We start from the raw sequence: 15,447 nt of genomic DNA on the forward strand, positions 1-15,447 counted from the left end.
GAGGTAGGAAAAGGGCAAAGTGTCTTCTAGGAAGAGTCTTCCAAATGTAACCCATAGGAAGCCTGTGTGGAAACTAAAGGTGAAACTTGGTGCTACACTCAGCACTGGATCTATCATGTACTGAGTCACAGTTTGTAGATAGTTTTTTTTTAATCACAGTATTTCAGTGTGGTTAGCAAAGATGACTCCACCAATAGAATTAAGATGAGAAAGGAAGAGAGAGAAATGGGAAGAAGGGAGATCAGTGCAGGAGTCTCAAGCCAAGGTCACCAAAAAGAATGATGACAGGAAAGTGCTCTGCTCCATGTAACAATTATATTGGAGAGCAAAGTATGTATTAGTCTGATGTACTAGGGTGATTTCCATATTTGTAAGTATGATTTAATATTGTATTTGAACACAAAATAAAAACTTTTCTTTAACACAAAGTATTAGTTTATTACATAAGGCAAATACAAAACTCACGTCTCTATTTGTACAGAATGACTAATTATTACCTGCCTAACACTCCTCCTACAGGCAACATGGTTAAATTACATCCCATTGCTTATACAATGATTGCACTATATCTACTGGCTAAATATTTATTTTAAATGATCCCTATTTTGTGTCAGAGACTGAATAAACATGTGAATTCTTGAGGAGTTTTAGTCTTCCTTCTCACCTTACCATGATGTTTTGTGACATTACTTTGTGTGTCCGAGAGTGTTATATAAATGTAGCCATAAGTTTATTGGTTTCATATTAATGAAATTGTCCAATAATAAAAGTTCAATTCATACTTTATTTGAAAGAAAAATATACAAAATCATGCAAAATGTGTTTCATACACATCTTTGATTTAACATGCAATTTCTATATTGATGAGTCCAAGTGGAATGCAAGTTACACAAATTCTATATAATAACTAACTCATTAGAAAACAATTCTGTATACATACAAGGCAGAGTTGAAAATTTACACCTGGATGTGTATATTATAGTCTTTTCCATTGCCTTTTGGTTGTTGCTGTTTTGGCAGCATTAGGGTTTGAACTTTGGACCTAGAATTGGCTGGGCAATTTAATTGGCATTTTATTTCTTGAGTGATGTCCCCAATCTGTTTTGCATTCAGTTATTTTACAGATAAAGTTCTGTGTTTTTGCCTTGGACTGCAGGTCTCCAATCTATGTCATGCACGTAGCTGAATTTGGATATTCACTACCATGTGTGATTTGTTTTATTTTGCTGAAATGTAGCCGTGCTTACATTTTTTGCCAGGGCTGGCCTTGGACCTTAATTAATCATCCTGATCACTGCTTCTTGAGTAACTGGGATTACAGGCATAAGCTCCCATAAATAACTCATAAATTTCTTTTTGACCAAATCTCATTACATTAATAAAACTTTTATTTTGGCTTGTACTGGTTCCTTCTGAATATAGATCATTCTCTTGAAATATTTGAGCTAATTATTTTTGCATCCCTTCCAACATCACCAATGTAGCATTTTTTTATTGTGAAAATACTGTACAGAAGGGTTACAATTACATGGGCAAGATAATGAGTACATTTCTTATCAAGCATTGTAGCCTCCTCCTTTGTTCCCCCTTCCCATCCCTTCCCAACCTCCCCCCACCCCCCAATCCTCCTCCCCCCCTCACCAAAGTTGTAAAGTTTGTTTTTCCACATATCGACTTGTACATCTCATTGTTGCAATGGATCCACCTGTATCCTTATTTAAACGATTTGTTTTTTCCCTTCCCCTCCACAAATTATACTGACATCAAATACAGTGAAAGCAGGGATTATATCATGGGGAAGGGACATACAAAGCAACAAAGAAATAATCTTATAAATGTGTTAGAAACAATCACCTGAAAGAAAAAAAAACATTTGAATACATATCTTAGGGTTCATTTCCCTAACATCAACTTATCTGACCTTTCTGCTTGACTCAGACATATATTAGTTATTGCAAATAAGGGAAACCGTGGGACCTATGTTTCTTTGGGCCTGGCATATTTCACTTATTATAATTTTTTCCAAGTCTTTCCATTTCCTAACAAATGGGGCAATGTCATTCTTTCTGATGGAGGCATAGAATTCCATTGTGTATATATACCACATTTTCTTGATCCATTCATCTACTGAGGGGCATCTGGGTTGGTTCCATATCTTAGCTATGGTAAATAATGCTGCAATAAACATAGTTGTGCTGGTAGCTTTAGTGTGGTCTTGTTTGTAAACATTTGGGTAAATGCCCAAAAGTGGGATTGCTGGGTCATAGGGGAGCTCTATGTGGTGTCTTTTGAGGAACCTCCATACTGCTTTCCAAAGAGGTTGAACAAGTTTACACTCCCACCAACAATGCAGTAAGGTTCCTTTCTGTTCACATCCCTTCCAGCATCTGTTGTTATTAGAGTTCTTGACTATAGCCATTCTAACTGGGGTGAGGTGTTATCTCAATGTTGTTTTGATTTGCATTTCTTTTATGGCTAGGGAGGTTGAGCATTTTTCCATGTGTCTATTGGCCATCTTTCTCTCCTCTTCAGAGAAGTTTCTCTTTAAGTCTTTAGCACACTTATTTCAATGTAGCATTTTGTTCAACACTAGTATCAGAAAACCTTCTGGAAAAAAACTGGAAGAAAATGAATTATTTTTTTCTAGTAACCTCTTGGTACAAGGCTCAATAAAGACATGGATGATGATAAGCCTGTGATGGCAAGAAATATAGTTTATTTCTCTTGTTCCCTAATAAAGGAGATTTTACAGACTGTATCATTATAGTGTAACAGATGTTTTTAGAAGTCCTGGATTTACTGGATAATTAATAGAACAACAAATGAAGATGCCAAGGCTGCAAGGAATTCAGAGGGCAAAGAATTTCAGAGTCCATGTAGTTTACCTTCCTCATCTAGTGCAGTGCAGGTGTTCATGGAGTACAGATGTGCAGAGAGGAGTACTGGTGTAAATGTAGGTATGTAAGTATACATGAAGGACCAGTGTGTCCAGAATGCAGGGTGTATGGAGTGCAGGTATGTGTGGAGGAGAACAGGAGTGCATAGAGTGCAGATGTGCATAGGTATGGTGTATGCAGAGGGAAGGTGTGTTTGGTTTACAGGTGGATACAGAGGCAGGTATGTATAAAATGTGGTGCATTTGGAGATATGCAGCTGTCCATGAAGTATAGCTTGTGTGTATGGTAATCAGGTGTATATTCGTAGAGTAAAGGTATATGTCACTTCCTGTGGTGACAACCTCACCTTGGCTTTGCCCTCTACATTGGAAGCAGGAAGATGATGATCTTTAATGTTCTTGAGATCAGGTTTAGTTTGTCTGTGTGCACATTAGGAAAGATTTTGTCATCTATATTGACAATCAAGATGTTATTGCCTTTAGGTTGATTTAGCCCAGGGTCACCTATATCTACCAAGATCAGGAGCCTTGGCTGCACTGCAAATCCTCTTGGCTTAACATGGTTGTGCTATGCATAAAATGCACAAGGGGAATACTTGAGAGCTGATATCTATCTCCCTACAATTGTTATCTGCTAGCTAGTGTTACCTTCACAGCAACACAAAATGTACCTACCTAGTATCTGTTGTAGAAGAACTCTCAAATCATCTGAAGACAGATATCCTCTCTGCTCTTAATCTCTCCTGTTCATGACAGGCACTTTCATTTTCTTTCATTCTGTATTAACAAGGGAGCTAGACCTTATCACAAGTCATTATCACTATTATGGTCAAAGGCTTCTCTGAATGCAACCCCATTATTACTGTCAGAGCTGTGCGATTTCCTAATGACTAGATAGTTTTACCTGGTGTGTTGAGGCAAGGCAGAATTGTTAGAAAGTCAGAGAATTTGGGTCACTTTTCTTTCTTTTAGGATCACACTTCCCATTTTGTCCCTTTACCAGATCCTGTGTGTGTGTGTGTGTGTGTGTGTGTGTGTGTGTGTGTGTGTTGGCTTTTGATGAAGCTTTTCCTTTCCATTCCTCAGACATGTCACTTGTCATTCCTGATCTTGCCTGGCAGAAGTCTAGGCAATCTGATGAAATCCAGTCACAAGCTAAGATGAAAGAAAAAGAATGTGTTACAAAAGGTGCTTGTAGCCTGAAGCATTACTCTTTTCACTTTTACCAACTTTGTAATTAAGATCTTCATGGTAAGGGCTGGAGGTGGGGGAGAGAAAAAGAAGAGAGTGAGAGAGAGAGAGAGGGAGAGAGAGAAAATGGTTCTGGGAGAAGAGTTGTTTTCATTATCTTGTAACTGGTGATAAGTACCTATGGGCAATCTGTTTCCAACATTACATGTGATTTAGGGAGGTGGAAACATTCTTGGAAACAAGAAAAAACATCAGTGTGTTGTATGCATGAAAGTTATGTGATCAAATGTGTTTGGAAAAAGTCATTCTGACTACAGTGGAACAGGAGTTGAAGGATCTTTTCTCATTTTGTAAACTGTCTTTTAGTGTAGTAACTACATCTTTCTCTACACAGAAGTTTTTGTTGTTGTTGTTAATTGTTTTTAGTTGTAGGACTTGAACTAAGGACCTGGGCAATGTCCTTCAGCCTCTTTGTGCTCAAGGCTAGCTCTCTACCACTTGAGCTACAGTGCCATTTTTGGTTTTTGAGTAGTTAATTGGAGATAATAGTCTCATGGAGACTTTTCTGCCCAGGCTGGCTTTGAACCATGATCCTCAGATCCCAGCCTCCTGAGTAGCTAGGATTACAGGTGTGAGCCAGGGGCGCCTGGCTGTACAGAAGCTTTTTAGTTCGATACAATCCCACCTTTCATATTTGCTGAGCCCCTGGAATTATAAGCAGAAAGTTCCTGCCTATGCCAGCATGTTCTAATGTTTCTCATACTTCTTCCTATAGTCTTTCAAGGTTTCTGATCTTACATTGAAGTCTCTGATCCACTTTTCAATTGATACTAACTAGTACAATGTGATCCAGTTTCAGCCTTCTGCATATGGATGTCCACTATTCTCTCTGTTTGTGAAGAGTTGTCTTTTTTTTGAACCTATACTTTTGGCTCAAAAACCATATGGGTATAAGTACATGGGTTTATTTCTGGGCCTTCCAACTTGTTACATTGGTATTTAGTTCTGTTTTTCATGCCAGTACTAAGCTGTTTTTGTTACTACAACCCTGTAGTGAACTGGAAAGTCTAAAGTTCTGATACCTTTGGCTAATCACTTTTATCCTTTTGTTCCAGACCAGTAAATTGTATTCAACATGCACAGTATCCATTAAAATTTCTGCTTTTGGGTGGGTTGCACTAGTATATAGTCAAATACCACTTCAGACCAAAGAAAAATTATTTTAATTTTATTTAAAGTATCAATGACAATTATATAAATTTGAAGCTAATTGTGTACTGCATTTAAAGAGCTTTACCAAGTAAACTTTGGTATATAAACATGGCTTTATAAACTGATTCTCAACAGAAATATTTTTTCCTATTTTTTAGTGTGAAAATACTGTATAGGGGATTACAATTACATGGGCAAGATAATGAGTACATTTCTTATCAAGCATTGTAGCCTCCTCCTTTGTTTCCCCTTCCCATCCCTTCCCATCCTTCCCCTCCCCGCTCCCCCACCCAATCCTCCTCCCTCCCCACCAGAGTTGTAAAGTTCATTTTTCCACATGAAGACTTGTACATCTCATTGTTGCAATCAACATAAATAGTTCTATACTTATCTTTAATTATATGTGTGTGTGTTTAAGCCTTTTTTTTTGTTTAGTTTTTTTTATTTTAAGGTTGCAGTTGCTTATGGTGATAAATGAATGATCAATCCAGTTTTCTTTTATGAGAACTTATCCTTGTAACTTTATTACCATTAATATTTTACATTTAGTTTTGTTAGATCTTTCTGATTAGAATTTAAAATGGAAGGGCTGGTTTCATGGGAATGCTAACAACATTTTGAATAACCTATAGGAGAATTACAGTGTAACACTACTAGAGCAGCATGACTGTTTTAGATACCAAGACTAATAATTTTTAACACTATCCAGAAATGTGGTAGGGAACGCTTGGACCATGCTGGCACCAGGCACAGACAGGCATGAAAGATTAATGTAATCTTGCATATAATGATGCACATTCTTACACAAAAAATCCATCTGCAGTGTCATGTCAGTCAGCAGAAATCCTTGATGGGTGGATACAGCTGGGCTGTCTCTTCTGGCAGAGCTGCCCCAGAAAATGCTAAATGTGCTCGTGATGGTTGGTGCCATCTGCAGTGTGCCCGTTTATCCTGTCTTCACTGGCATTTTCAGCACTGCATCGGGCATCGGTGATGGTGGAGCCAGCAATACGGTGTGACAGATTCATTTCCTCGGAGGATCCAGGCTCTGTTGGGCTGGTAGTCTACCCTCCCTATGGGTTTGGGTCTCTTCTCATTAGGGTTGGCTTTACTTTGTATTTTCACATCCAACACATTCTTTTTGAGTCTAGCAGTTCCAGATATACATTCTTCTGGTATGTAAATCTTACACTAACCTTTCCACTAATTTATTCATGTAAGGTTGCCAAGGCGATTTAACATTGACTGTTCGATGCCAGCGAACATGCTGTATTTTCAAAATACTCCAGCTCCTATGCTTCTGATTTAAAGGGAATTAATCTTATTTAGGGAACACTAAACAGACAGGAACCAAGATGAATTTTCTAAGCACGATGTGTTGGATATCCCCAAATGACTTATGGAGTTGGAACCAATGTATGCCCTCTTTTACATAAAACTAACTATAAAACCTAATGCTTAATCCTCTTTGCTATGATTAAAATATAAATACTCAGTAATAAATATTGTTTTATGACATAACTATTTGGTAATCACATTATCTTGCCAAACCAAGTTGCCAAGTATTGATCAGTATTTAAAAATTTCATCTTTGTGTTTTTATTTTTTGATAGTCACAGAATATGAAGGGCATGCTGTTTCGCTGCTTAAGGAATGTGAACTCCAGGGATTTGATGGGTAGGTTATGTTATTCATCTGTATCATATAGTGTATACCATTAAGTGTTTTGTAGCTTTTGTCATGTATTTGGGAACTATGATTTTTAAATACTTGTGATGTATGTAACCAGGTTTGGCTTTGTGCACATCTATATAATAACAACAAATATGATCTGGCATGATCATCCACTTTTCAGAATGTGGCATAGAAAAGCAAAAAGAGAAACCAGAAGTAGAGCTGTGACTTAACCACTAGAGCACTTGAGTGAAAAAGCTCAGATCTAGAGTTCAAGTCCTAGGACTGGAAAAGCAACAACAACAACAACAACAACAACAAAAACAAAAGGAAGAAATGTAGAGCAGAGAAGCAGGATTAGAAGTGCAGGTCATGCTTGAGTGGATACTAAGATTGTTTATATTAATCTTGCTTTTGCAAAGTGCTTTCCCTCCTTTAACTACAACCAGAGCATTTTCAATCCATCCCTGGAGAGATGAATGTGAAGAGACCAGTCCTGCCCTGCTCCCAAAGGAAGTGGTAGCAAGCCCTTGGGGCCTGTCTCCAAAGGCAAGATCCCCCTCTACATCATGAGGTTCACTCTCTGAGGATCCTGCTGTTCCTGCAGGCCAAGGGAATCAGGCATGAAGTCATCAATATCAACCTGATAAATATGCCTGAGTGGTTCTTTACAAAGAGTCCTCTTGGTCTGGTGCCAGTTCTGGAAACGAGTCAGGGTCACTTTATCTATGAGTCTGCCATCATTTGTGAGTACATACCCTGGGAAGAAGACTCCAATGAGAAAGTATGCCAATAGATGATGTTTGAGTTATTCTCTAAGGTGGCCATCTTTGATATTAACCTCTATTAAAGGGCAAAATAAAGAAGATTGGCCTAAAAGAATTGCAGAAAGAATTCAGCAAGTTAGATGAGGTCCTACCTAGCAAATAGACAATTCCTTTGGTCTCTGTGATTCCTCATCTGGCCCTCATTTGAACGTTTGGAACCACGCAGCTGAGTATGCCTCCCACATTCCAGAACTTAAGCTGTGGATGACAGCCATGAGGAAAGATCCCAGAGTATCAGCCTCTTCATTCATGGAAAGAACTACTGAGGCTTCCTAGATCTCTATCTATAGAACAGTATTGGGGCCTGTGATGATGGGTTCTGAAGGCAACAAGAGTCAGAATGGAGCTGTGTCTGATAGTTTCTATAAACCATGATTTTATTTTTTACCAAGTATTCACAATCTCGATGGCTCATCTCTGATTTGACATCCTGGCAAAATAGGGTTTCCACAGGATACTCAAAATAACGGTTTAGGTTTTATCATAGTCTTTGCTGTAACATCTCTCCCTTACCTTCTACCCCCTTCTCCCCCGCATTATCTCTGATGAGACCTAGACTTTAATCTAGAAGCTAACTTCTTATAGAAAATATTCACTGGGATATGCTGTGGTCATTTTGAGAAATAAATGTGTTTTCAAGTTAAAGGAGAGAAAGAAAGGAAGAGAAGAGCTGAAGAGTAAATGTTCAGAAACTATAATAGACTGCCTTCTTCGTAACGTGTATACACTTGCTTTTATACTTTGGAATGTTTGTTTTTACCATGTTTCAAGAACATTAGTGGGACACATTGTGATGATCGTACGGCATAACTATGCTGTGTTCCTCTTCTGCAAGTTAATTGGCAGCATTAAAGCTATCCATTAGCTATTTTTGCTCTGGATTGCTGCAGTAAGTGTCTTGTAACAATAAAGCTGCTGTTTTCAGAAGGAATAAAATACACTATTTTTTTCCTTTAGTGCCAGTCTGGGGCTTGAACTCAAGGCCTGGCCATTGTCTCTGAGCTTTTTTTTGCTCAAGGATAGCACTGTATCACTTCAGCCACAGCCCCACTTCTTGCTTTTTGGGTGGTTAATTAGAGATAAGAGTCTCACAGACTTTTCTAAATGGGCTGACTTTGAACCACAATTCTTAGACCTCAGTCTTCTGACTAGCTAGGATTATAGGCATGAGCTGCAAAAGATGCTGATTTCAATAATCCCCTTAATTTAATGACTCTTACCTAGGTGTGTTATTTATAGTAGAACTAGAAACCGATGATTGTGATACATTCTTGGAAATGCAGATATTATTCACTGGCATGTAAACCTCAAAAACAAAGCAGGTGACATACATTTCATAGCTGTTAAAATAGTTAAGTGAGATGATTTGCTAATGTCCTGTACTGATGTCTAAGAGTAAAAGATACTTTTTTGGGGGGAAATTACTTTTTGTGGTAATGGATATGTGCAAGATTAAAAATGTATGTGAATTATTTTTGTCATATAGCACTGGGCTGGATGCAAGATAAGAGTTGAAAAGGATTTGTCTATACTTTTACCAAAGTCACAGGCTTTTATCTTCCCCAAGAACTTCCACAAGGGTTTTTGTGTCTGGGCTGGCTTCAAACCTTGATCCTCAAATCTGAGACTCCTGAGTAGCTAAGGGTATAAAAGTGAACCAGAAGCATCTGGCTTAGAGTAACTCTTTAATGTTTTATTTTCGTTAGGTAGTTATACAAAAGAGTTGTCATTCAGCAGAGCAGTTTATGGCAGTTTATTAATAAAGTGTTTCTGGGTTAATGTCATCTCTTTTAATATTTTCATCTACACATCCCACCCCACCCCTTACTTTTCTCAAGTTTTAGGTTCTGTATTGAATTTTTGCTATTTAACAAAGCAATTTGTGTATACAATGCATCTTGATCCATGTCATCCCTTCAACATCTTCACCCCCCCCTTTGATGAACCCCTTCCCTTCTTCTTCTCAGTTCTGTGGCATATAAAATGTATTATTGCCTATATTCTACTCATGTACCCCATCCATTCTTCTACCCCTCTCCTCTTGCACCTGAGCAGTTGTAAACGACTTAACTAAAGTATAATAGAATCTATGGAGAAGAAAGATAGCATAATTCTTTAGAAAGACTAAATTAAAGCCCAACAAAATGAGTAGCAGGAAATGGATACTTGTGAAGTGGGGGGGGGGGCTAAGAGGAGAGGGGTAGAGTAATGCTTAAGTGTGGTTAAATTATTTCATTATAAAAAGCTGATTTATTTCCCTCTCTTACAGTCCAACCTCTTATGACGTTTTTGTTGTGAAGACATCCCTTAGGTTACATAGCTGTGCTTTGACATGATCTTAATGATCTAGTAGTTGTTGATATAAATAAATGCATTCCTTCCTAACTCAATCTCTTCCTGGTTTCACTGCTTTTTTGTACTGATTTGTAAAATAATAAAATGCTCTTAAGGCTGCTTTGTTTGGATTTCATGTTTAGAAAAGAAGGAAACTATACTGAATATTGTGGTCTCTAAAGCCAAAATGTCTTGTTTTAAATCCCTTATTAGGAAGTTCTACATCTTACTGTACTAGCTGCATGTCTCTTTCTAGCCTCTTTGTTTGTGAATTAGAGTTATTCATATCTATGGTATCAGCTACTGGTTAAATGCCCATACATGAGGAGTATCCAGAACAGTGATATATATATATATATATATATATATATATTCATACTTACTAGGTGATACTAATAGTAATTATTTACTAAGTGCAACTATTATCATTCACACTAACTCCAGAAAATATTAACAAGGAATGCATTATGTCAAACGTGCACAGGTTTTTATAGAGGAGAATTTCATAGAAAGGCTTTGTCTTCAAAGTCCAGCAATAGGTTTATATATATGGTGCTATAACTGGATACAAAGCTCCAAAAGTCACATGCTTGCCCCCCTACCTATGTAAGAATCAAAGCCTTTGGTACTTAGATTTTTTTTGGTGACTATACAGTTCATTAGATCACTTAGAAATGTCAATATGCAGCCAGACTCTAGTGACTCATGCTGATAATCTTAGCTCCCCAGGAAACAGAGCTGAGAGTGAAGGTTCAAAGCATCATTGGCAGAAAAGTCTAAGAGACTCTTATCTCCAACTAACTAGCAAAATTGCTGGAATGGAGGCATAGCTCAAGTGGTAGAGCACCAGCTGTGTGCAAAAGAATAAAAAAAAAAACCTGAACACTAAGCTCTGAGTTCAAGTCCCAGTATTGGCACCCCCCTCCAAAAAAAAAGTCAGTATGTGCACGGGCATAGATTAAAAACTTTTACTAAATTCACAGTATGTTTGGAAATCCTATGGATACTTTACAAATCAAACAGATAAGATTCAACCAACCTTGCCTTCCTTACTTATAAAGATGGGGCCAACATCTATTGCACAGAATTCTGTGGCTTGAATACCAAAAAATAAACATTTTATATGACATACTGCTGGTCCACAGTCCTTCCTATGATTTGGTCACCAGATTGTGAAACTCTGGAATCAGGTTAGACATTAATAATAGCAACAACACTAGTAGTAATAATAGTAAACATAATAGTGCCTCTAACCTAAGCAGAGCTGGCTTTCTTTTAAACAGAGTGGTCCTGGATTTCCAGGCTATGCAGAGCTCTAAGTGTTAACCAGAAGGGATGAGGGGAGTAGAGGCTGAAAGGATGCTGGGGAAACAGATGAAAAATATGCTTCAGTTTCTGCTCTCTATCTTTGCAGCTTCCTAAATTTAAGGAACACGTAACCTTTGTTGATTCTAGCCTATAGCATTTCCTTGGTGGGCACATAGTTTGTCTAAATGCAATGGATGTTGGGTTCTAGTGTCTATAAATTAGAAGGCTCACCATGAAATCTCTGGTTTCTCCAGAAGCTCTGTTTTTCGTTGCCTCTCACATGATATGAATAGGCTATAGTTGAGAACTGCTACTCTGTAGACTCTTATTTTTTCCATTTATATCTTTTATTGTAAAAATACTGTACAGAGGGGTTACAATTACATGAGTAAGGTCATGAATACATTTCCTATCCAGCATTGTTACCCCCTCCTTTCCTTTTTCCTACCACCCCTTCCCTCCCACCTCCCCAACTCCCCCCCCCCCATGTTGTAAAGTTCATTTTCAACATAGTATGTTGCACATCTCATTGTTGCAATGGGTCAACCTGTATCCTTATTTCAGCATTTTGTTATTTACTTTCTCCTTCCCAAATTAGAAAACTGTATATATAAGATGCAGGGTATCAGAATCAAATACAGTGAAAACAGGGATTATACTGGGGGGAAGAAGGTATGAAAGAAACAAAATTCACATGGTACATTGAATTTGTAGATAGCCTTGGGAAGTATTGCCATCTTCACGATGTTGATCTTTCTAATCCAGGAGCATGGGAGGTTTTGCCACTTCCTTATTTCTGCTTTAATTTTCCTTTTCAGGTTTTTAAAGTTTACATCATAGAGGTCCTTCACTTCTTTAGTTAACTCCTAGGTTATTTTATTTTTTGTGGGGCTATTACAAAAGGGTGCTTTCCTAATTTCTGCCATGCTCTTCCAAGCAGACTCATAACATATTCTTACTGGTACCTATTTTCAATAACACAAAATCATTCACTTCTTTTGGGTAGTTGATGACATTTTCATAAAATTATATTTAATGTTTAAGTACAAGTAATTAACATGAATATATTAAGTTTGTGGGTCCTTACACCCAAAGTGTACTTACCATGAAATCAAAACATATATCAGCAATCTTATCTCTACTAAAAGGTAATCACACTAGCTGGGCACTGGTGGCTTACACCTGTAATCCTAGCTACTCAGTAGGTTGAGAGCTGAGGATCACAGTTTGAAGCTAGCCTGGGCAGAAAAGTTTCTGTGAGACTATTATCTCCAATTAACCACTCAAATGGTAGAGTGCTAGCCTTGAGCACAGTCTCAGGAACAGCACCTAGGCCCTGAGTTTAAGCCCTACAATGGACACAAACAAACAACAACAACAACAAACTCCAAAGGTAGTCACACTAAATTTAGAAGCCCCCTATAGCCGCAATGGCAAGGGAATGAAAGACAGGTCACATTTGCAACAATTACTTTCATGCACTAATTGTAGTTGACAGTTCCTTAAAAGAAAGCTTTCTATTTTAAGTCCTGTTTATTGCTATTCCTCTTTTCACAGCTTTGTTGAAAAAAAAAAACAGAATTTTATGACTTTGGTTGGTGTTAAATGAATTCCAAATGACAGTATCATTAACAGACAAAATGAGAATGATATGTTTTGGGATATTAACAAGCAACTGCAAGTTAAATGTGAATTAATACAGTCAAATGTTTTAATGCCTCTTAATTCACTTAAAAATATTTTGCCTTGGAGCAATTATTGGGTGTTGTATTTATGAAGTAAACTTGGGCTATGCAGTGCTTTTAAGCTTATCAGCCATGATCACCAAGTAGTTATGTACCTTGACAAAGTTAGTAAGTAGTTTTAAGTCCAGGTGTCAGGAATAATGAGTGATGGTTCTGAAATGTTACTGTCTCTCTTTTCTCTAGTGTTGTCTGTGTTGGAGGCGATGGATCTGCTAGTGAAGTGGCCCATGCTTTACTTCTGAGAGCCCAGAAGAATGCTGGGGTGGAGGCAGACCATGTCCTGTGTCCTGTCCGAGCACAGCTTCCCCTTGGCTTAATACCAGCAGGTAAGGGAGTGGCCACAGACTTCTGAAATAGACACTGCTCTATCAATCCTTTGTCCCATTTCCTAACGCACACAGTACCAACACAGTTAAACATATAGACAAGGAGTCTGAAAGACTTGGCTCTTGGCGTCTCCACTAGCAGACGTGAGGTTTGGGACAAGCCAGTCTTGTCCTGAAATTTGGCTATTTAGTTAATCCATAATATTCACTTCATTACAAGGTTATTGCAGTATTAAATTAGATAACGTTTAGGAAGGGTTAATGCATAAACCATCAATAGATGTAATTCCTTTTATTCCATGAAATATTCTACTGGTTACATAGTACTGAAGAGGGAGTTTCAAAACAGCCACTCCAACCAAACTACACAATTACAATTCCAAAGGAAATAAAACATGGAGCTCATATAATTGAAACTCTCATGTAATAAATAACTTCAAGAACCTACATGATTACTCCTGCCTCTCCAGAGGACCTGGAATGAGTTTCTTCAGGGCCTGGCTAAGTACCCAGTAGCTGGAAAAGAATGTAACACAGGCATTAGACATTTATTAAGCATTACTATAGCACATATTAAAGCAATGTGTCTCAAGGAGACTTTAGAGAGTAATTAACACTTTTGGCCTAAAATGGGTATAATTCTGAAAAGATGACTGTGAATTATTTTCCTAGCTATAAAAATAATTTAAAAAATGACAGGAGTGACTGAGAAAAACAACACAACAACAACAACAACAACAACAACAACAACAACAAAACGGGGTGGAAGATTATGATGTGAAAATGTGCCAGACCCTGGGTGTTCTGTACCCATGCATAAGATGGTGTTGAGGTATATTTGAGATTGAGTAGAGAACTATGGGTTGTTTCACATTGAGGGAGCCATTGGAGGTATTTGGTTTGAGGAAGATTCATTTTGCTGCAAGATGTACAATGATTAGAAGACTGCAGAAGAACAGTTAGAGCAAGACTGGTCCAGAAAGCAGACCATCTTTTACAAGATTGTTATGTAATATAATAACCCTAATCCCAAATTCTTAAATCAACAATAGTGGAGGAAATGGGTTATTTTTAATTAAAAATATAATCCATTGCTGCTAAAATAAAAGGAAAATAATTTTTATTGAGGAAAAATATACCTGAGACTGAAATTTCAGAAAAACATTATTTGCAAACCATGTTTGATTAGTGTGATTTCAGTGTATGTAATACTGCTATTAAATTGAAAAATAATAGGAATTCCAGTGCATGTTTTTAATTTAAGGAGTTTTATTTATGTTTTTATTTTAAAATTTTATTGTAAATGTGATGCACAGAGAGGTTGCAGTTTTATAAGGCAGGTATTGAGTACATTTCCTTTTGAACAGTGTCACCCCTTCCTTCATTTTCTTTCAGTTTTTCCATCCCTACTCTCAAGTTATAGTGTTCATTTCCAACTTTCACTGCCGAATTAGTTCACCCCTTGTTCCACCGTTTCTGTGCTCCTATTTTCCTCCTCAAATCAAATAAACTTACATACCCAATGCATTCTTAGAAAATAAAGTCATTCATAAAAGCAAGCACTTGAATATGCTAAGATATATCATTATAATTTCAAGATATATATTATATGTAATAAATATCATATATTTATATATGATCAATAATGGTTTCTAAAAAGGAAATTATAAAGTAACCTTCAAAGGAAAAAGAGAAAAGATGTGTTTGAGGCCATTGTTTTATGTCATTTTATCTTTTATTTTTGACCTTTTTGTGTCTAAGGTTCTGAGTGCAATTAGGGGAACCTTTCTAATATTTCCCTCTCTGGGAGTATATATGCTGAATTCATGGGTTCTTTTTTTTAAGTTTCTTATGCTTATGTTTATTACTTTTTAAAGTGATATTATTAAAGTGTTGTACAGAGAGGTTACCATTTCATCATGGGTTCTTTTCAT

The 15,447-nt window shown here is 37.2% G+C and overlaps 1 protein-coding gene and 1 pseudogene across 2 annotated transcripts in view; both read left to right on the forward strand.

Annotated features, from left to right (window-relative positions):
* The window catches only part of Cerkl (CERK like autophagy regulator), an 87,814-nt gene that overhangs the window by 57,144 nt on the left and 15,223 nt on the right, over positions 1 to 15,447 (forward strand). For both annotated transcript variants that reach the window (XM_070019747.1, XM_070019755.1), the window contains exons 4-5: positions 6,913 to 6,976; positions 13,371 to 13,513. In XM_070019747.1, the coding sequence (XP_069875848.1) occupies positions 6,913 to 6,976; positions 13,371 to 13,513 (207 nt within the window). The remainder of the gene's footprint in view (positions 1 to 6,912; positions 6,977 to 13,370; positions 13,514 to 15,447) is intronic.
* On the forward strand, positions 7,156 to 8,123 carry LOC138809267 (glutathione S-transferase omega-1-like; annotated as a pseudogene).

The sequence above is a fragment of the Dipodomys merriami genome, unplaced genomic scaffold, assembly GCF_024711535.1.
Source record: "Dipodomys merriami isolate MVZ:Mamm:240054 unplaced genomic scaffold, mDipMer1.0.p SCAF_1, whole genome shotgun sequence".
NCBI classification, from domain to species: domain Eukaryota; kingdom Metazoa; phylum Chordata; class Mammalia; order Rodentia; family Heteromyidae; genus Dipodomys; species Dipodomys merriami.